Consider the following 23,462-nt stretch of genomic DNA (forward strand, 5'->3'; position numbering starts at 1 on the left):
GTACAGGAAAAACGGAGTAAATGGCAACGAAGTTGGAACATATATCTTTCTGTATTTACTCTGACCATGTATCCTCTGCGGATAATTTCGCAATCCCCTTGCTAATTATTATTAAACATCCTACTCGTTGTGTATGTCTTGTAAACTGTGTTACTTATGTATGTGGATTGTGGGTGGTAAGGTTATTTTTGTATCCAATTCGTATATCTATATATATAAAACTCAAAGGTGACTGATATAGTGATCTATCAACGCACAGCCCAAACCACTGGACGTATCTAGCTGAAATTTGGCATGCAGGTAGATGTCATAACGTAGGCGTCCCCTAAGAAATTATTTCCTGAAATTCTTACGGGAACGGGGAAAAACGGGAATGCACGTACAAAGTCGTGGGCGGAAGCTAGTTACGTATATATCTACAAAAACAATCTAGTAGAACTTGGTTGTTAGTAATAGAACTAATTGTACACATAGGTAGTACTAGCTTTAGTCCGTGGCTTTTCTTATACCACATAATATGAGAAGCTAGATAAATAAAGTTGCCTGCGAACTATAAAGCATAAGCTAAGCGTAGTAATTCCTCAAGTTATGTCATCTAACTGCAGAATATATGACCGCTCATTTGGCATTTAATAACATAAAGAATATGAGAGAAAACCCAAAAAAACACAGATTTTAGATCTTAGGTGTAACATAATATATTGACCCATTTGTCTCTACCCTACTTTGATTCCAGGAAATTTATGTGACAAATATTGTTCCACGGATATTTGCTAGACAAATGTTGACAGCGTTTTTAAAACAATACCAGCAGTTTATGACGTCACTGTCCGAAAGGAAATAAGAAAACATATTGTGTTCACGTGTGTAGATGAAGATGAAGAATACATTCAAAATAACGCCTACGCCTTCGTCCTATCCAAAAATGAACTGTACTCACAAAGGACCTTCCTCTATTTACTGTCCTATTGAAGTCGAATAAAAGTTGAAGAATCTGCAAATTTATGTATTGGGGAAATGTAAATTTCTTTGTTAATTAATTAGAATATAATAAACAGTATGTAAGATACTTTTAAATATTAAGATATTATTTTGTATATTTATTTATTAGTACAAAAAACTTATTAGTAACACAGAGTTTTGTTCAAATAACATGAAATATAAATTATAATGAACTTGAACAATTATAATCCATAGTAATATTATAAATGCGAAAGTAACTCTGTCTGTCCGTCTGTTACTCAATCACGCCTTAACTACTGAACCAATATGCATGAAATTTGGTATAGAGATATTTTGATACCCGAGAAAGGACATAGGATAGGTTTTAACCCGGAAATCCCACGAGAACGGGAACTATGCGGAATTTTCTTTGACTGCGCGCGCGATGTCGCGGGTAGAAAGCTTGACATTAATAGTTGCAAAAATTAATTAATATTACAAAGATAAATATTTTTAAATGAGATAATAGGTACCTTAATAGGTTTTTAAGCGTCTTTATAGTCACTAAGCAAATAAAATCGCTATTTAGTATCCTCATGGAGCTAAATGATTTATTACGTGAGCTTTGAGAACAACTTTTGCGGTCGAATATTACTTTTAAAAATACTGTCAAATAGAGAGAGTTTTGAGAGAGCGGGTTATGAATTTCGCATGTATTATTAAATTGATTTTTTTCTTTGATTCGTGTTTTTTTAATTTTTGACAAAACATATTCTTGTTGTAGTGTAAATAAATTATTAATGTCGGTATTATTTACTTATAATTTCTAAGAATATAATATAGAAGGCCCCTGTCAACGCAAATTCAGCATTTCATACAATTATAAAGCTCTGATGCAAGTATTTTCTCACTTCTATTATTCCTGCTTAACCAAAAGGTATCTAAATTAATCTTAATTAACCGTAAAAATGTTATTAAGTCATTAAAAACACTTTATCCCTAAAAACCGCGAACCTAAATACATAATAACAACAACTTCAGCAATTATGACCTTTCTTAGAACGTCCCTAAGTAAATGTACAAATTAAACACAACACTTAACCCGTTATGCAATATTCAACTTTGGCACTTAAGCTTTAAGTCTATTTTCGATTAAAGCTTTTGGATCTATTATTTGCACTGGTGAAAGGCTTGCTTTCATCTTTCAAATATTGTGTAGTTACAAAATCTGAGACGTAATTGAAGAATGTTCGGTTTACGGATGCTGTACTTTTTGTGGATTCCGTAATTATCCCTTTTTTAGTAAATTGAAATATTTAATGTGATAATTTGAATGCAAAGATATAATAAAAGAAATTATGGAATACTAGCTTTCCACCCGCGGCTTCGCCCGCGCAGTCAAAGAAAAACCCGAATAGTTCCCGATCCCGTGGAATTTCCGGAATAAAACCTATCCTATGTCCCGGAGTAAAAAGTAGCCTATGTCCTTTCTGGGGTACCATAATATCTCCGTACCAAATTTCATGCAAATTGGTTCAGTACGTGATTGAGTAACGGGCAGATAGACAGAGTTACTTTCGCATTTATAATATTATTATAAGTAATAAGTATATAAGTATGGATTAGTTGTATTTTTTTGCGAATAAAAAGTCTAATTTGTTATATTTAGAAATCTAAAAACAATTGTAGGAATGTAGTAGGATTTTTTTTAAATAGCTGTGATAAATCTGTGATATTTAATGTGTAAAAATAATAAATTTATACAATTATTAAAAAAATATATAATTTTTTGGAATAACAATGTAAGATTGGATGACTTGAGGTTAACATTTAAATTATTCTTTAGAAAATCTAAGCTAGCTTGTAAAATATCTTTAAATATTTAAACATGGTGTAAACTTTCAAGTGTCTAAGTAGATACTTGACGTTAAGTGTCAACTTAACAACACAGATTAAATAATGAAAATGGATGTATAATTTTTTGAAGAAAATACATTACTGTCGTTTAAGCAATATAGAATATCTTTAAAATAATTTATTTTTTATAAATCCATACTAATATTATAAATGCGAAAGTAACTCTGTCTGTCTGTCTGTTACTCAATCACGCCTAAACTACTGAACCAATTTCCATGAAATTTGGTATGGAGATATTTTGATACCCGAGAAAGGACATAGGCTACATTTTATTGCGAAATATGTACCACGGGCGAAGCCGGGGCGGACCTCTAGTATTCTATATACCTAATTGAAGTTATACTTCTTTTGGCGCGATGGAGAAAAATGATGAGAGTGAATTTTTACGATGCGCGCGCACACCGACACCTAAATTTAACAGCATGAAGTTAGTTCTAGGTGGTATGTAACTATGTTCAAGTTGTACATTCTAGTATTTTTTTCTATACGCCAAAGAAGTATAACTTCTAACGCGTGTACATAAGTACACACACTCTTTTTTATATTATACATATATTATATTATATATTAGAACACACATAATCTTACTACCACCATTACTATTTTCGCATAATATTATAGACACAAAGTAAAATTAAATTTTTGATTCAAAAAGGATGAAATTGAGAACGAAGTTCAATTTTTTTCTCCAAATTAATACTCTACAATAGCGCGGAGATCATTTTGAAGTATAACGTATGGCATATAACTTAATATTACTGAAATTTCGTCAAAATTACTGGGTTATTTACATAATGTATCTGAAATGGTGAACTATAAACGTGGTGCTTTAGAAGATTTTATCCAGACATGAAAAAACATGAAAGCGTTCAGAATACTAGAACATTATAATATTATATCGCTTCTGTTCTAAATATTATAAATGTTCACAAATAATTTGATCTATTAAATCAGAAAAGACATCGAACTCTCGACCCTCAAAAATAAAAACAAACCTTGAACTACTAAACCAATAAAATGCAAATAACTTTTTTTTTTAGTTTGATATTATTTAAATTTTATAGCCTTAACACAGATCATATGAATATTTAAACTATAACTAGGCTAAAAATAAAATTATGACTAATTTTTGGTTTGATGCATATCATTAGCATTCCTTTTATATTCAGATCACTTTTACGTTATTCGAACAAAATTTTCAGCAGATTTAAGAAATGGTGTGTTATAATATGATGAATCTTTATAACAAAATAATTATGATCACACATCATTATGCCAGGGTAAAATCGGTTTTGTATTACAGAAAATAACATCTTTACATTTCTACACAAATGTTCGCTTTTATAGTATGAACTATAAAATACTAGTGCACACTGAATAAACCTTTTGTGAATAACGCGCATCTCGAGATACCATAAATTGCCATACCTAAATGCATTAAAATACATTTCCGCTGAATACTGTCCCTTTCTAAGGTCTTTGTATATTATACTAGCTGCTCCGCTTGGTTTCACCCCCGTGGCTCCTCTCCTATTGGTCGTAGCGTGATGATATATAGCCTATAAGCCTTCCTCGATAAATGAGCTATCTAACACCGAAAGAATTATTCAAATCGAACCAGTAATTCCCGAGATTAGCGCGTTCAAACAAACAAACAAACTCTTCAGCTTTATAATATTATAGTAAGTATAGATTACCACAATATTATGTCATGTCCTTACGTGATGTTCCTAGATTTTCGCTCACGGCTTCAGATTTTTTTATTATCTTTAGACAGTGATAAAAACAAATTTACAATTTGTTTCAAACCGATAAAGTTACCCTCTAACGTTATATCTATGATCGAAGCCTCTAGCAAATCCAGGCAACCGTAAAACATAAGCATAAACATACATTTCATACCAACACAATACTTACTAGTTTAGCCTGTCTTTCCTAAATCACTCTCTATGCAAAAAAATCCCTACTAATATTATAAATGCGAAAGTAACTCTGTCTGCCTGTTTTCCCGCTTAAACCTCTTAACTGATTTTGATGAAATTTGGCACAGGCAATTTTTAGACCCTGAGAAAGAACATAGGCTACATCATTGCGAAATTCACATTTATTGCGAAATATGTACATTCTACAACGGGCAAAGCCGGGGCGGACCGCTAGTATCCAATAAATTGTCATCTAGGAACTTCTAACTTCATACATATGTATACAACATTATATTCGACCTACAGCCTTACATAAGGCTTACATAACATTACCCCGTGGCTCCCCTAAAGCTCGTCTTGACGTTAGTTTGTAAGGTGCGCTTGCGCAGTTGACCGCTATACCTTGAGACCGCGGGTCGACATAGATCGCGAGTGTTTTGTGTGTGTTGTGCTTTATTTATTATTTATTTTAGGTAAGTAATTATTATTATTATTAAATTTAATTTTATGTTTGTGGTTAATTGTTAAATTATTTTTGTGGATGGAAAAATTTAAAGGTGTAAATTGTGTTATAAAAATATTTTATGTAACTAAGGGTAAAAAGTACAGGAACTGCACATTGAACTAGGAATATTTGTAATTATACTTAATGCAAATATGAAACTTAAGACGTTGAATTACAAAATACATTAAATCAATATGTTAATTAAAGCTCATCACTTGATATTAATTATTTTGAATCTCCCCTTTTTACATAAATATTGTATGGAAACTATACAAGATCAAAAGACTGTATTAAAATATTAAACACAAATAACTAGGTATATTTATTGGCTTATTGCTTTTATTTATATGTATACCTACTTTTAAACTGTAAAGAACGAAAACGACTAAATAGCTTTTCCCCATTTACAAAACTTAACCCCTAAACTTCCCAATACGAGACAACCCCAAAGTTCAAGTCCAATATAGATAAAATCAAAGTTTAATAGCAGGCTCCAGAAACTTTTTAACCGACTTCAAAAAAAAGGAGGAGGTATGTACACCGATATCTCCGAGGTTTCTGAACCGATTTACGTGATTCTTTTTTTGTTCGATGCGGGATGGTGTCGAATTGGTCCCATAAAAATTTTATTCGGATAGGCCCAGTAGTTTTTATTTTATGAGCATTTTTGTCTGTAGGTATTTGTAAATTTTGCAAGTGCAAGTTTGAAGTCGGTTGTTTTTAACGCAGTTATCACTTGTTCAATAACAGATAAAATGCAATTTAGAAGATATTTATGATAATAGCTATCATGTTGTTAGTTAAAGAATTATCCATTTACTAGCTTTCCGCCCGCGGCTTCGCCTGCTTTGTCTAAAACCTAATAAATTATAAACTAAAACCCACTCTATCTATTGAAAAAAACCGCATCAAAATCCGTTGTGTAGTTTTTATAGATTTAAACGAACAAAGGGACATAGGGCAGAGAAAGCGACTTCGTTTTATACTATGTAGTGATAGTGATAATCACCGTCCGGGAAATTTTGGTAGCTATAAATTTAGTTGAGAAGTGAATATAATAGAAAGAAGGTACTTTCTTTTATAATTCAATCACTTTAAAATGAGCAGATAAACCATAATAATTATAATGATTTTCACTTTTTCATACCAGTTAAAGGTTATATCGGTTGCCTACCTTAATCCACCAAAAATAACTTCCTAAATATAAAAAAGAATGTGTCGATACTATTCTCACGACTGTCTACGTATTATAAATATATAAAAGCATCTTAAATTTTTTAACTAACGATTTTCACAGCATCGGATTTATTTTTCCTTTGCAAAGGATACCTAAAGAGCAGTCAGTGTTTAATAAAAATTTCTTAATGTATTATTTAGATAATGACTTTTACTTTCATTCAACGACAGTTTACCTGCTTAAGACTTAATTATAACAATTAAAAATGCAACGGAACCAATTACTATTACGGCATAGTTTAGTGACCGTAACCATTAAGTAGGAAGTAACTTTACACCGACGGTTATCTACAGATAACTCTCGATACTTTCACTTGAAGTTAGAGGTCCGCGCCGCAGTCCAAAAGCCCAGATGCGGCGCGCCGGGTGCGGCACCCGGCGCGGCGCGGCGTCGCCGGCGTGGGCTAGTTATTTTTAAAGTTATTAGGGGGTGGGCGGGCAGTAGAAAAATCTCTCTTTAAGTTTAATAAAAAATTTATTTTTATTTTTATCAAGTAGCTTAACTATTTAGTGATGAACATGATAATTATAAACATTGCCAATAATTTTATTGGCAATGTTTTTTTTTTTTATGTCAGAGCAAGCAAAGGAGCAGGTGGGCCACCTGATGTTAAGTGGTCACCACCGTCCATAAACACTTGTAACACTATTAGTGTTACAGGTGCTTTGCCGGCCTTTTATGGACAAATAAGCTCTTTTCTTGAAGGCCCCAATGTCGTAGTTGTTCGGGAACACCGCAGGTGGCAAATCGTTCCATAGTTTCACCGTACGCGGAAGGAAGTTGCGGGTGAAGCGGACAGTGGTGGAGCGCCAACCATCCAGATGGTGCGGATGGAACTGGTTTTTACGGCGTGAGGTCCGGTGGTGGAACTGTGCGGCTGGTAAAAGGTGGAACAATTCCTCAGAGCACTCCCCATAGTAGATTCTGTACAGTATACAGAGAGACGCAACGTCTCTCCGCACTGACAGTGGATCGAGCCTATCGGAAAGCCTACGGTCATCGACAATTCGAGCTGCTCGACGTTGGATGCGGTCAAGAGGAAGGAGTTGATACTGTGGGGCTCCGGCCCAGAGATGAGAACAGTACCCCATATGCGGTCGCACCTGAGCCTTGTACAGCTGAAGTCGGGCCGGCTTGAAGTACTATCTCGATCTACTGAGCACACCAAGTTTTTTCGAGGCTAATTTAGCCTTCGCTTCCAAATGACTGCGGAATTGAACGTCACTCGAGATTTCAACTCCGAGGATTCCGATTTTCGGCGATATACTAAGGGGAGTACTCTTAAACCGAGGTTCAACGACAAATGGGGTATTTTTAGCGGTGAACGCGCAAACCTGTGTCTTTAGGGGATTGAACGATTCAGTTCGCCCCAATCCGAGACTTCTTGGAGAGAAGACTCGACTTCAGGCACAAGTTTGTTTCGACTCTCATTGAGGCTTTCCTTTGAGGTGTTTGCACGGCCGGGATAAAAAGCATCCCCCCTACTGTCGTCTGCATAGCAATGAATGTTACTGATTTGTAACAAATCATGTTTATAATTATCATGGATAAAAATAATTTTGTTAACTTTTGCAGGATTTAGACGCGATCTCTTCGCAGTTAAGACTAGCCCAGCTACAGAAAAAACCCTTTTACTTGGCGTGCTTGAAGCTGGGATAGATAGAAGCGATCGCGCTAATTCGGCAAGCCCAGGAAAAACTAATTTTTTTTTGTTCCCAGAACTTAAGAATGTTGCCCTTTACATCTCCTAAATCTTAAGGGTTAGCCGTAGCCAAATATCTCCAACACTCTTGAGCGACGTCGTCATCCCCATCAATAAATCTATTGGAGTGTTTTTGGCTAGCTTTTGGAGTAAAACATCTGGCATCGATATAGTAGACATTGTCTATTATCGTTGCCGTGTTGTAGACAACAAGGCGTGCTGTATTCGCGCGCAAAATTTGAACTCGGCGCCAATTTTTCTGTGACCCGGCGGCGGCGGCGGCGCGCCGGGGTCTCTCGGCGGCGGCACGCCGGCGTGGCGCGGACCTCTACTTGAAGTATAGATAAATGCAAGAATAAAACGATAGTTTCTGTTTATTATGTTTTGATTTAGTTCAAATAAAATTTTAAGTCTGTAATGCACCACCACCATATTAATGTAATCCTCCTAAATTTTCGGGTTGTCTGGCAGAAATCGCTTACAGCGATAAGACCGCCCGGGCCCTCTGTGCATGTTATTACTTGTATAGTTTCTAATCCTGTATTTAGTGGGCAATTTTTTTTCATTTCATTCATTTGATTTCGGACTAAGAAGTCTTTAAATTATTACTCTGTACTTTATACAATTTACTTGTATTTTTTACAGAAACATACAAATATATTATATTCGATAATCCATACTAATATTATAAATATGCGAAAGTAACTCTGTCTGTCTGTCTGTTACTCAATCACGCCTAAACTACTGAACCAATTTTCATGAAATTGGGTATGGAGATATTTTGATACCCGAGAAAGGACATAGGCTATTTTTATAGAGGGTAACTTGGATTAACACATAGGATAAAATCCCACGGGAACGAGAACTATGCGGGTTTTTCTTTGACTGCGCGGGCGAAGCCGCGGTCGGAAACCTAGTAATTATATAGGTACTTGTAGTTCTGCAAAAACATGAAATAAGGTATATTTTATGTTAATATGTTTATCTTTCTTCATTCTCATTCCTCACAAAAAACTCTACATTTTTATTTAGAATCTTGAAAATTATTTTTGTACTTATTTACATTTGGGATTAATTGGAAAAAATTGTACGTGACTCTCTTGCGAAACAAACAGATTTTACAAAGTCAACGATACACTTTCGGCGGATTTTTCATATCTTATTTAGGTCGAATCAATGGAAAAATGAATTAAAGGAATATGAAATACATTATAATATTATTGTCCTCGAATCTTTAATATATTTGTAGCGATATATACCTAATTACTATGGTTACAAATTCATGATTAAAACAAGTAACATTTTTCATGGTTAATTTATTAATATATTTTAAGGTGTCGTTGATGGTCAAGTGCTTACGAGGCAAAGCATTACTTAGCTTTCAACGGCACGACATAGGCCTCAAATACTAGAATCCTTTATCTTTCTTCAGAAAATTGGGTTATGAAATACAATTATATAAAATACTAGCTTTCCGCCCGCGGCTTCGCCCGCTTTTTAAAAAAAAAAGCCCGCATAGTTCCCGTTCCCGTGGGAATTCCGGATAAAACCTATCCTATGTGTTAATCCAAGTTACCTTCTATATGTGTGCTAAATTTCATTGAAATCGATTCAGTAGTATTTGCGTACAAGAGTAACAAACAAACACATACACATCCTCACAAACTTTCGTATTTATTATATTAATAGGACTTACACGTGTTATACTTAACAAGAACCTCCTATCTAATAATTACAAGCTAACAAGAATTTAATAATTGTACCCTAGAGCGATCTAGAAAGTTTAGTGTAAGAGATAATTAAATCTAATATAGGTACATTCTAAACATGAATAGATTTGTTGTGTTCAATAGCTGTATTACTAAGTAATAGAACAACGACTTCTAATTCCATGCTAGAAACTCGTTTTTACTTATAAAGTTAACTATTTACTTCACTTGGTCAACAGGTACATTAATTACAATCATAATATGTAATTGTAATGAACGGCAAGTGTAGTTATTAATTATTTCTTAAATTTATAACTGAAAAATGAACATTTCAAGTCAATAGCGTTCTCTGTCGTATTCTGTGTAACATTCATTACAAAAAAACATTTAAATAGCAAATACAGTTCCTTCAATCCGTATTTTACGACGTAAACCTAATAAATACAACAATAATTACCACAAAACAAAACGAGCGTCATCCATGATGCGCCGTGTCCGGCAATCGTCCAGCAGCATCCTAGCTGTCTTCGTGGACAGATGGGACAGCAATGTCTTGAGACATTGGACTAAAATCCATGTCTCAAGCAGGTTGTAAATGGGAATAAGATTGTTTTTTTTAATGTTAAATAGAATTATAATACTAACATAGTTTTTAAGGCCATTTTACTAACAACTATATGGATATTAAATTTATCTGAAATAAATGAAATAAATAAATTATAAATAAAAACGACTCAAAACTATACAATTTCACTACTCACATACTCCCTTTCTAACACTACCAATCTACCATATCTACAGTAATTTGAAATATCCTTTCATTTGCTACATTTCCTGAATACCATGTCATATTTACTCCGCAAACAAAGGGCTTCACAAAGCTAGAGAGAAATGCAATCGTCTGAATGTCAATTTCTAAGATGACGAAGCAATCACTTACAAGAACTTTGTAACAAGGAGAAATCTCTGGTCTATGTTACATTTGGTACACTTTCTACTCATTTAAGAGGCCCTTAACTGAACCCTTAATGTCATTTTAGTTTGTAATGCTGAGTTGTATATAAACACACTATGCATATAAATGCATAGTGCAAGACAGTAAAATACGACTTACAAATTTATATGACAAATTGTTTTAATTGGTAAGAAATAACCACAGAAATAATTGATTAATTAAAAATCAATATTTATAATTACGATAAAAATGCTATGAGTTATGTTTAAAAAATGTCTTATTTAACAAAAAATGTTTCAACTTAATAATTGTAAGCTCGAGTTTAGAATTTACATTAACATAATATTGTAATATTTATTAATATAGTACTAGCAAACCTGGCGAACTCCGTTTCGCCACATGTTTAAATACCACATTCATAGTTTAAACACCAAACAAAATGTTATATAAGGCGCTGTATGTGAAAAATGATTTTCCCGTTTTCCCGCTTTTCTGTTGAAATGTTTCCTGAATTTTCTTTGCTACAAACCTCACTGAGCCAGAGACCTTTCCAACGAATGCAAATCCGTGGAAATCGGTTCGTGCGTTCTGGAGTTACAGCGTCAGTAAGGAAAACCCGATTTAGTAATTTAGTAATATAGTAGAAAATAGTACCCACTTTAGCCAACAAAGAACTAGAATTTATATCGAATTTTTATGTTTATTAATAATATATAAATAAATATTCAATTGAAATTCGCAAGAATTTAGAGAGCGATAATTAATCTAATCCTAGATGAATAATATGTAATAATATTATAATTTAAACGTACCTTCTTCCAAAATTACGGTTCCTTATAATATTTGTATTGACGATAATATTTGAGATTGGAAAGAATTTTCGCACTTATCTAAACAGCATTATCATTCACACCTCACCACCACATCATTCACCACATCGCTTTTCTAAAAAATTGTCAAGATAGTCTCAATAATTATGCTTAAATATAGGTACCGGTATTCATGTTAAGCAAACATTTCACATAATTTCAAGTAATGATTGTCAAAATATTCAAGGAAAGTTGGTTATGCAAGTTCAAGTTATAAGTTGTAACCCATTGACCGACAAAGTACCGTAACCTTTGCATATCCGGTAAGATGCGTAGTCAAAGAGCTGGGGAACTTTTTATTTGCATTGTGTATAAGGAAAAGTAATAATTTATCCTTTAGTGATTTTTATACAGTAATTTTATTGTATTTTGGTGCTCTTTGAATAAACCTTTTGTATATTGAAAGAGATAATATAAGATTACTGTCATTTAAGAGTATGCTATTGTTGATATGTTTTGTGTGTATGAAATAATAAGTACCTAATGAAATATAATTTATATGCGATATTCATAAATAGCTAAACAATAATTATAGTATTATTTTAGACCTATAGAGAGTCATTTGAAATTGAAAATTAATCATAAAAATTTAAATGTACAATATTACATTCACATTTCATATGTACATAAGATCAACATTTTAACTAAACGCACTTTGAAATAAATATATCTGTAAATATAAAAGTAGGTGCGGCTCTTACGCTATACCCTGAGGTACATACACATTATAAGATTACAAGATGTATGGTATTAATTTTACGTTCAAAAGAAAGTAAAAGTATCATTCAAAGGTTACGATAAAAAAGTTAAAGTTAATGCGTCACTTTAATCAGTTTTTAATGTAAATTCAAATATTAAATTTGTTGTAAAAGAGGCTGTCTTCAGATAAGGGTTTATTAGTAGTTCGTGAGATTAGCGCGTTCACACAAACAAACTCTTCAGCTTTATAATATTAGTATAGACTAGCTGTCCCGGCAAACGATTGGGCTAATATGGTTGGATAATATAATATTTGGTATTAAATGAATTAATGAAGTTATCAGTTAACCAACATCATGCATTAAAATTACAAAAAATGTTCCAAGATTTAGTATTATAAGCCGTTTTACCGTGAAGATGGTATTTTTGTCTAAAATTATTGTATCCTATGTATATAGAAAATGTATCAAAAAAATAGTTTGACAGCCATCTGTCAATTACTTGTCACTAAATTTCATAAAGATATAAATGAACGAATCTATATGAAATCTCGTGTTATTTCTTACCCTTTTCCCATGTATATGTGCTTATTTCATGTAATTATTTTTGTATTTTCCAGGTATCGTAAAAGCTAGAAATGGCGACGTTAGTTAATTCAACGCAGAGTGTTTTTAAAGACACATACGACTATTATTTATGGACTTTATCATTATCAGGTAAGATTACTTTTTAAATTTATATTATGTTAAAAGTTATGACTTATAAATTTAAAGTAGGTAGGTATTTTATTTTTCTCTTGAACTTCCCTTGAAAAATTTTCTATCTATGTAAAATAATTGTTAAATTAGATAAAAACTAGACATCTATTGACTAAAATATAGAGTACAATAATCTGTAGGTAAGTGATAATTTTATGAACAAAGTTCATAATCAGGTCTGCCTATATCCTCCCTGAATGTTGTTCATCTTTAGGTCAAATAGTTCACAAAAGAAATAAAAGTTCAATAATATATTGTCTTGTATGTATCATATATAAAAATATAAAGGCTTAGAATGTAGGTAATACAATTGCGAAGTGAACAAGGAATTCAGGAAAGTATTTCTCGAAGCTATTTCGTAAATACGTCGCATACGGGCAGAGCAAATGTTTGAAAAAGTTTTTGTGACGAAGAGTTTTCACAGTTCTACATTTTCTACTGAGTGACAAAAACTCAGTAATAGTTGAAGTTTGAAATGTTAAAATGGTTGTTAGTATAATAGGTGCAGCTGCCCGCGGCTTCGCCCGCGTTTTCAAAGAAAAACTCGCATAGTTAACGTTCCCGTGTGATTTTATCCTATGTGTTAATCCAAGTTACCCTCTATATAGAGAATTTAGCACATATATATGTGCTAAATTTCATTGTAATCGGTCCAGTAGTATTTGCGTTAAAGAGAAACAAACATACAAACCTACACATACATCTATCCTCACAAACTTTGGTAATTAGTAGGAAGGATTTAGTTTGGCTCCCATTCATTTATTAATCATGTCTCTATGTCTCAAAATTATGTAATTTCAAATAAACGCGCTATTTCGGTACATTTTTGTTCCCAAAATATTCATCATTCATTCTTTTAACTTTTTTCTTCTCTTCTAGTTATGGAGAAACTTTATCAAACGTACGTATCATATAAACCACGTTCAACTTCCAATTGCAAACCAAACGATTTGCATTAGCATTACGTATGGGACATTAGAAGTTATCCAATAATATTAAACTTTTATAGATTACGTAGCAGAATCCACGTGAACACGTGTGGCGATAAATATAACTCGATGCACAATTAGTTACCTGCACTTATTTATTTGCAAATAAACATACTGAAATTGTTGAACTAGTAAGTTCGATATAGATTAAACTTATATGTACAGATTCAAAATAAGTTCTAAATTCAATTACAGAACAAATTATGGAAGCTTCTATTAATTTATATTACGTAATAGTCGTAATAGGTATGTACCTACATAATTAGTTATTATAAGTAATCAATTTCATTGTAACCTAATATTTGTAGTTTTTTATCGTGATGGATCTCGTAAGGAAATAGTGAAGTTTCTTTCACAAATAGGGTGTTTAGTTTTCCACAATAAGAATTGCTGAAACTTAAATGAATGTATGGATTGCTGCTAGAATTTCTTTCTAAATTCACTCTAGCAAACTAAGTATATAAACAGAGCTAACGAGCTTTTTCTTAAATTTCATTATAAATAAAGTATAATTTGTGTAATTTAAATAAATGATCGCATAATACCTGCATCTATTACTATTACTATTTAGATTCATTTAATTTAAATAACTGCATTTTTATTCATCTTCTCTAATATATAAAAATCAATGCCACTTTTCGTTGTAATTCCATAACTCGAGAACGGCTGAACCGATTTCGATAATTCTTTTTTTATTATATTCCTTGAAGTACGAGGATGGTTCTTATGTAGAGAAAACGTAAACATGTACCACGGGCGAAGCCGGGGCGGACCGCTAGTTATTGATAATAACGTGTAGTCTAATGTATTCCTTCGCACTTATCCTATAAAAAGCCAGTTTAAAAAACGAAAGTTTTCATTTAACATTTGTAGTTAGATAAACTTTATATAAGAAAATGCTTGTATCCATTCATTAGTGCATATTATCACTTTAACACGCTTTTATTTAGTGCTAAATTACAATTTACTTAGTTTAAGAGCTTTTTTTTAATCCTACTACATAAATGCGATTATTTATCGAGATTATTATCAAGGGCTGTTTTACGTAAAATTAGTTTATTGAATGATAATGAAATTTGACAGTGAAATATATTAGTTTTTTTAAATATAGAGTCTATTTTTTATTCGGGTGAAATGCATATTTTTCCATTTTTGTCCATCCATCCAACCATCCATCCGCCTTAACAAACTTTGGTATTTATAATATTATTCGGATAATAACAAAAGCATTTTGAAAAAAAAAATATTACAAGATTTCTTTTTAAATCATCAAATTATATTGTCCTAAATTTAAATTATATAGCACGTTTTCACTCCTACCTTTATTCTAATCGTGCAATTTATAATTTAATGTTATTATTTTTTTTTGTCTTTATCTGTTTATAATAACGTGCAAAACACTAAATATTTGTGTATCCATTGAATAGGTTTATACATAGAACGTTATTAATTGTACTTGAATAATTTGTTTGTTATATTGTTGTATAAGCTGTTTGGAAACTCATAAAAAAATAAAAATTAATAAATTCCTTGTTCCAGACAAACGTACAGAAGGCTGGCCTCTAGTCGACTCGCCGCTCCCCACATTCGTGTACACCCTCCTCTACCTCTTCATAGTGTGGATCGGGCCTAAGCTCATGAAGAACAGACGGCCGTTCAAACTAACCTGGCTGTTAGTGCCGTATAACTTGGCAATGGCTGCACTGAACGCGTATATAGCTGTACGGTTGTTAACGGCGTCGTTTCGGTTGCGGTATAGCTACATATGCGAACCGTGTAGGCAGAAGTATGACCCGGATGAGTTGCAAGTAAGTTTGCTGGTTTATATTTTGAGATTTTAATAAACGTGTAAAATCTACTGGAGCAGTTGAGAAACTAGCCATTTACAATAGGACAGTGCATAGATCAACAGTATTCCGATTTTTGTTATACGTTGTATTTGGACCCCAATTAAATAATTCAGGTCACTTCCAACATTAATAATTGTGATAAAATCGATACAAATATAATCATATACAGTTGTACAGTAAATACAAACTGCAATCATGTAACGGAGCATTTCCATAAAACGAACATAGAGCAAGCTAGAGCAAATGTTGTTGCATAGAGTCTTTTCGAACGCACTAATAATTTGTTATAGTGGGGTTAAAATGAGCATTCGCTCGTTTGATGTAAATTCACCGTAATGTTTTACATAATATTACGTTATTTTTTCAATCACTATATCGAAATCTTACTGAAACTCTCTAATTTATGTACACGACAATTCTAGCGGATCCATAAATATAGTTCAGAAACATTATCATGAATGGAACTGCAAATTGTGAGCATGCTACCAATGCAGTGTTGAATCCATAGTTGAATCTCATTTCCTACACTGGTATTATTACGCGAGAGTCTGAACTCTGACTACAGACTTTGGTCGTGTTATAATATGACAATGTTGTATGAAAAACCGATCTAATATTTTAATTTCCAAAATACAAGTAGCCAATTTTGCTTCTATTTTTTGTCGTTTTTCGTTTATTGTAAGTAATAATTTGAGTATTTTCTTGTATTTCATTTTACGTGAGTATTATAGATTTGGGAAACTTAATAATCAATTTGGAAAATGTTAGGCAATATGTTAACCTAAAATCTGAAGCAATGAAGAGCTAAGGAATGTTTAAGGCTGCCTAGGCAACTAACATCAAAGTTTCGTTTACATAAAACAACACAGAAACAAATAAATTTTCAGTGTGTTTATGTAATATCCAAATATTGTTTCATACGTGTAGGTATGAAACACAAGAAGTAATATAATATATGCTTGTTGTTAAAATTAGTCTGTCCGGTAAAACTGAACTCTGGAACGGCTGATTTGTTTTTGAAGTTACTTTCACTGAGCTGAGATATAAACTACTTTTATTTTGGTACAAGAACGAAATTAGTCCGAAAAACAGCTCAAATTACGAAACAAGTTACTCGAGCTAGCGTATAACAATTAACTAAAAAAAGTTACAGACTAGATAATAATTATAATAAACTAATTACAATACATTAATTGAGTTAAGAACTAATAACATAGCAACCGTATAAAGAATACCCTAATTGCATTTACTAGACGTGAAACTTTTAATTATTAACTTAATTTAGTTTTGTTAAACTATTGTTAAGACATTGTTAGCTTGTTAACCATTTTGTTTAATTAAACTTTTCCATTTATACGTCAAGGTACGTAATTACTTAAACTTCTTAATTATTGAGATTGTATTTTTAATTCGTTTCTTATAAATTTCCTACTACATACTAGATAAAAAAAATCATCTATTGATGTAGACAAAGTTAATTACGTATGCATTATAAACTAAGTATTACTTGAAATCTTGGCGTCTAATCATATAACAAATCATTAATGAAATTAAATATTATAATATATGAGAATAAATGTTTGTCTAGGTATGTCTCTGTCTAAATATTATATTTCAGTATAGATATATATTTAAATTCATATATTATTAAAACGAGCTCTCCCGGCAAACGTTGTTTTGCTTGACTCTTATCACTTAGGAATATGTTACAAAACTGACACAAAATTTCATAGGAATCGCTCTAGCCGCTTCGGAAAAGTTTAACTTCAAACACTGTATTACAATGTATCAAACTGAAATCCTCCTCGTTAAAAAAATATATTTTACTAACAAAAAATATACCTAGAAGCAAAATACTATAGCTCCAATCTCTTTACAGATAGCGGACGCAGTGTGGTGGTATTACTTCTCGAAGCTTCTAGAATTCTGCGACACATTCTTCTTTATTCTACGGAAGAAAGATGAGCAGCTGACCTTCTTGCACGTATATCATCACTCCACTATGTTTTCCTTCTGGTGGATCGGAATCAAATGGGTGCCTAGTGGATCAAGTAAGTATACTATGAAAAAAAAAAATGATTTATTTAACCTTCATAAGTAATTGTATTCATTTTAATTCATTAAGGACTATTGACATATAAAATAATTTATATTAATTAAAAATGTTTATTTCATCGTTTTTTACGCATGCGTACACACTATACATAATATTATACACACGTTACACGTATACCTTCATTTCAATTAGATTCTCACAATGCTTTTAATTGCTTTTTATGTAAAGCTAAAAAAGTTTACGTATTACATAACATACAAAAAAATTAATCATAATTTCTAATAATAACATTAATTATACAATTATTAAATTCCCTTTCTGGTTTTTACAATTTTTTCTGCGACCACTTTATCGTCGTTGCTATGAAATCCGCTTGAAATTCGCTTTGTCAGTGACAGTTGCATCACAGTTGCATATTACACTCATAGCATTGAATGATATTCTTTACGAGTACGTGGGCTTTATTTTCTGTGACCATTCTATTCAACAGAAGCTTTTAAGCTTATAAGCAAAAGTTTATATCAGAATCAAAGGCAATTTTTTTCAATCTAAGGCAATTTTTTTCGGTTGCACCAAAAACTTATGGCATTGGAATTGTTTTATTATTTTTGACCTCCTTGTTTCTAACCGAATATAATATCTAAAAATTCAAGATGTCTCTCACAGAATTCTTCTAAACTTACGAATCTAAAGAAAATCGATCAGTGTAACAAACGTGAAATGCATCTGGCCCATACCCCACCGGGGACGCGGGAAACCTTATATATACGTATGTCGCCGTGGTACAAACGCTAAGTAAATTCACTAACATATAATCCTTGTAGCCTTTATAATGTTTGATCTGAGACGTATACCCATTTAGTATTTACCTCCGCGTCTTGGCTTTTGATCAACAAAGTGCTGGGTTATTCTGTTTAGCTTTGCAATGTCATGCACATTCTCGTGTGCTTTTATTGGATATATCAAATAATGTTTATTCCATTTTTTTATATGCAAGATTGATTAAAAAATATCGTGAAATACAAATAAAGATAGAAATTCATCAATAATATTCGCTTTCTTGTTCTGATGGCTTTTAAATAATTTCTTTCATAATAATGAATACTAGGTACGTATAAATAATTACGACAAACGTTGCTAGGTTGCGATACATAACTTAATTTTTGTATTTACGGTGTCATAGTTGTTTAAACAGATATGTTTTTAAAGTAATATACTTTAATAAACTTAGTCTCATGAAGTCGAGTGAATATCCAAATTTAACTTAACTTAAATTACATTTTTAAAAGACTCAAAACAAAAATATATTTTTCGTTCTAGAAACATGACTATTTTACTTAAAAATTTATTTATTACAGCATTCCTACCAGCGATGGTAAACAGCGGTATCCACGTTCTCATGTATACTTACTACGGACTATCCGTCTTCGGCCCGACAGTCAGCCAGTACTTGTGGTGGAAGAAGTACTTGACTATCTTACAATTGGTGAGTATATTTATTTTTTTAAGTACTTATAACAAAATATCAATGGAATTGTCATTATTAATTATATTACCTATAGTGTTTGTATACGGATGTACGACTCTTTCTAGAGCCGCATTAGAGCCCCTTAGTTAGGTTTTATTATTAAACTTACCTATAGGGGCGAGATAAAAGGATACCTAAAAGGATAAAATAATAAGTTTAAAATTACCAAATAAGATCTCTTTCATTTTAAATCTACAATAATGATATATATGAATAGTAAATATATTATAATTGTGACTTATGAAAATATTTATTTATCTAAATAACAAATAGAGAATACGCAATTGATTTGAATGCTTTAGTTGGTTAAAATATGATGTTCTTATGTTTAATGTATGTAGGTATACATAATAATTCATGAGATTCATTTTAATTGTTGCATTATAAACTCCTCAAGTAACAGAATAAAATTAGCAGTAACGGACAATGGTAATTAAGTCAGCCAGAATGTACAGTTGAATCGATTCCAATTAGTAAAATATCGCAAAGGGGAAAGAGAAGCTTTCCGATTCATTTTGTATGCAATTCTGATTATAAAGGCATGCATTTTTAACGTTTGGTAGGTTTGGACTGTTCCTGCGATAAATCCATACTTTTATTGTGAAGTTACAGCTTCTATGAAAGTTTTGTTTGTTTCATTGTACTGATACCTAACGTCTTAACTAATGAATCGATTTTGATGAGTTTTGATATGAGAAAAAGTAATTTTAGACGATATTTTATAACAGATGCTTATAATGTTTCTTTTTCAAGTCATGCATTTTTATCAAAAAATATTTATTCTCACTTACATTAGTTACGAGTCATATTACCATAAATTCTCAATAATAAAATCTCCAGAAAATCTCCTTTGAGAGTCAGTAAAGCTCTCTTGATATTAAATAATTCCTGAGTGCATAAAAGACTGTACTTTTACGGATAATGGAACTTATACTTATGCATTATATTATCATAAACATATTACATATTTTTATTACTTCCCCTAGGATAGCCTGCTGTAGTAGTGGCACTACGCTTAATTTATTTATTATTTTGAAGATCTAATAGAAACAATAATAAGAGTTAATTTAGAATAAATCCATGTAACTATACCGGGTGTAATTGTTAAGTGTTCGCAGGCGATTATTCTGTAAGAGTTACAGATATCAAAAAAAAAATTTACTGATATCAAAAGTACATAACCTAATGAATAAAATGACATTAAAGTACTTTCGATATCAGTTTAAAGCTTCTTGATATCTGTAATAGTTACGGAATAATCGCCTTGCACACTTAACGATTACACCCTGTATAGACGAATATGTCCCCATACATGCCTCAAATTAAAAACGTAAAAAAAAATGTTATTAGATATTTTAAACAATTCAATGGGGACTGACGTGAAATCAGAAGACTTTAGAGGATTTTTGAATTACACCTATGTCCTATATACTTCGCTGAGAACATTAAGCTGTCTTCATTTAGTATGGTATCTAGCTCTCAGGTTTTAATGGAAGTGTTCCATTGGTTTATGAGTTATGGAATACGGAATGCACTTGTGCCAATGCACATGAAATATAAGCAATATTTCATGTACATGGGCATGTGCAGTATCAACAATGCTTAGGTAGATTTAGATATAGGATAAAAATACTTTTTTTAACCGCAAAAAGGAGAAGGTTTTCCATTCGACTGTATATTTATTTAACTTCAGACTGGCTTTCATTTGAGAAAACTTTTATAAGTATTACAAAGCCTTTATATTACAAAACCTCCACCCTGCTGGTGGTGATTTTTAAATTTGGTCAAGTCCTAATAATTTGAAGGTGGTAAAATATTTTTTTAAAAATAATGTTTAAAATCTTAAATCAACCAAACTCTACGAAGTCTAAAGCATTGCTTTACCGACTAAACGTACTAAGCAGTCACTAAAGATTTCGCCATCGACTCTTATTCTTTGTTACCTTTCAGATCCAGTTCACCTGTGCCCTGATCCTGGGCATAAACGGCATCAGGACCGGCTGCGAGTTCCCCCTCTGGATGCACTACGTCCTCATCATCTACATGATCTCTTTCATTGTACTCTTTGGAAACTTCTACATGAAGGCGTATATGGCTAAGGTATGTTAGTTATACTATAAAATCGTGTGTTGAAATATAGTGTATGTAAAAAGTAGATTGCATTTGCAATTGTTTTAGAAATAATATCATTTATATTTAAGTACGTAGTTTTTAAATTCTCCGCATTGTGTCTTTAATACATTTTTACTTAACTAAGTTCACTAGCCGTTGTTCATCGTCAAAATAATTGTTTCGTTCTACAACAATATTTATAATAATAAATAATATTAATAATGCCTATCACATAATAAAGCCACCCGCCTATTAAAATTTAAAGATTAGATCAATCTAAAAAACAATCAATACAAAAATTACGTTTAATTCATCGTCACCTCACAGTAATCAATTGACAAAATTTTGTTGAGACATTCTTTATTTAGTTACTTATCCAAGTACTAAACAAGCGATAACTTAAGTAAACATAAAATAATTTCACAACCAAGTAAAAGCGGTCACCAAAAACAAAAACTTACCCACTTAACCTTTAAAAGTATGCCGAATAAATAACCGAAAAAAAAGTATTGAAAATGAATGTCAGAAGAAATCTCTACAGATGAACAGTGTGAAACTATGATGCAACGCTTCACTTTCACTCTTACGCAAGTTTTATGTAAGCGTTTGATTGTTAAATGGTACGTGTTAGATAGCTTTGGTACTTTCAAATCGTTTTGAAAACTGTTTTAAAATGACGGTTTTTAGGCGGGTGCGTTAGGAATGTATGTGCTTTTTGGGCAGTGGCTTAAAAGTAATAGATAACGCAATGTTGTGAGTGTCAAGTTGGGTTAAATAAATAATTTATTGAATCTCATATTGTCCAAAGAAAAATCTTATAATTATTAGTTGCATGCAGTTTAAAACAGCGTTTTAAAAGATTTGAAATATGTAATTTCTCTTTTTATCTATTTGAAGATTGTGTAAATTAATTCATCAATTGTTAGCATATCGGACGTTTTTTACCAACTATTGGGTAAATAGGCATACACTATTAACACAAAGACGTATACTTTAAATCCGCATAAGCCTATTATATATTTAGTAGATTAAAAAAATGTGGTAACATTAGGTAGGATCTATATTATTATCTACTAGATTTCCGGCTTCACCCGCATTTTCAAAGGAAAATCCGCATAGTTCCCGTCCCCGTGGGATATCCGGGATAAAACATATCCTTTGTGTTAATCCAAGTTACCCTCTCTATGTGTGCTACATTTCATTGTAATCGGTTCAGTAGTATTTGCGGGAAAGAGTAACAAACACACGCACACTCACAAACTTTCGCATTTAATATTAGTAGGAGTAGGATAGGATAGGATAGTCTGTGATTGAAAAAAAATTCTTATCTGTTATACTAATAATTTCTCTGTGTGGTTCAAAATAAATAAACTTTATCCTCTCTCTTTTCCAGGGAAGCAAATGCATGGAAGTCAGATACGGACAGTGCCTCGACGACGAAGAAACAATCGCAGCAAGGAAATTAAAGAATAACTAACGTTTAATTATATTTATATACGTAATTTATTCAAATAGTCGATAATGTAGTTGTAAGAGCTCTCTCATACCATTGTAATGTATGTAATAAATAGTTGTTGAGTTTAATATTGGTTTTATTATATTAGTGTGTGAATTGCTGCTTTTCATTTAGGTTATGTATTGAGAAATTATTACACATATTAGTTTTAGAAATTACTATTAAATATTACAGTGAGCTTCAAATAAAAATACCC

General features: G+C 31.9%; 1 protein-coding gene across 2 annotated transcripts; it reads left to right on the forward strand.

The window, feature by feature from the left end:
• The first annotated feature begins 5,155 nt into the window (after positions 1-5,155).
• Positions 5,156-23,412, forward strand: LOC123691950 (elongation of very long chain fatty acids protein 4-like). Of its 2 annotated transcripts, XM_045636546.1 has the most exons (7): positions 5,156-5,254; positions 13,077-13,173; positions 15,744-16,012; positions 17,934-18,105; positions 19,469-19,596; positions 21,589-21,738; positions 23,144-23,412. In XM_045636546.1, exons 2-7 carry the CDS (start codon positions 13,095-13,097, stop codon positions 23,225-23,227), a joined length of 882 nt encoding a protein of 293 aa, XP_045492502.1. In that variant the 5' UTR covers positions 5,156-5,254; positions 13,077-13,094; the 3' UTR covers positions 23,228-23,412. The 2 variants fall into 2 exon arrangements, with proteins under 2 accessions (XP_045492502.1, XP_045492500.1); XM_045636544.1 differs by lacking the exon at positions 5,156-5,254 and having other exon boundaries at positions 13,041-13,173.
• Positions 23,413-23,462: the final 50 nt, after the last annotated feature.

Source organism: Colias croceus, chromosome 5, assembly GCF_905220415.1.
Source record: "Colias croceus chromosome 5, ilColCroc2.1".
NCBI classification, from domain to species: domain Eukaryota; kingdom Metazoa; phylum Arthropoda; class Insecta; order Lepidoptera; family Pieridae; genus Colias; species Colias croceus.

What these genes read in the sequence shown, in the direction of transcription:
- LOC123691950 (XM_045636546.1), top strand. Translation starts at nt 13,095, where the DNA reads ATGGCGACGTTAGTTAATTCAACGCAGAGTGTTTTTAAAGACACATAC. An exon ending in ATGGACTTTATCATTATCAG is followed by an intron (nt 13,174 to 15,743) that starts GTAAGATTACTT and finishes TCCTTGTTCCAG; the next exon opens with ACAAACGTACAGAAGGCTGG. An exon ending in ACTTGACTATCTTACAATTG is followed by an intron (nt 19,597 to 21,588) that starts GTGAGTATATTT and finishes GTTACCTTTCAG; the next exon opens with ATCCAGTTCACCTGTGCCCT.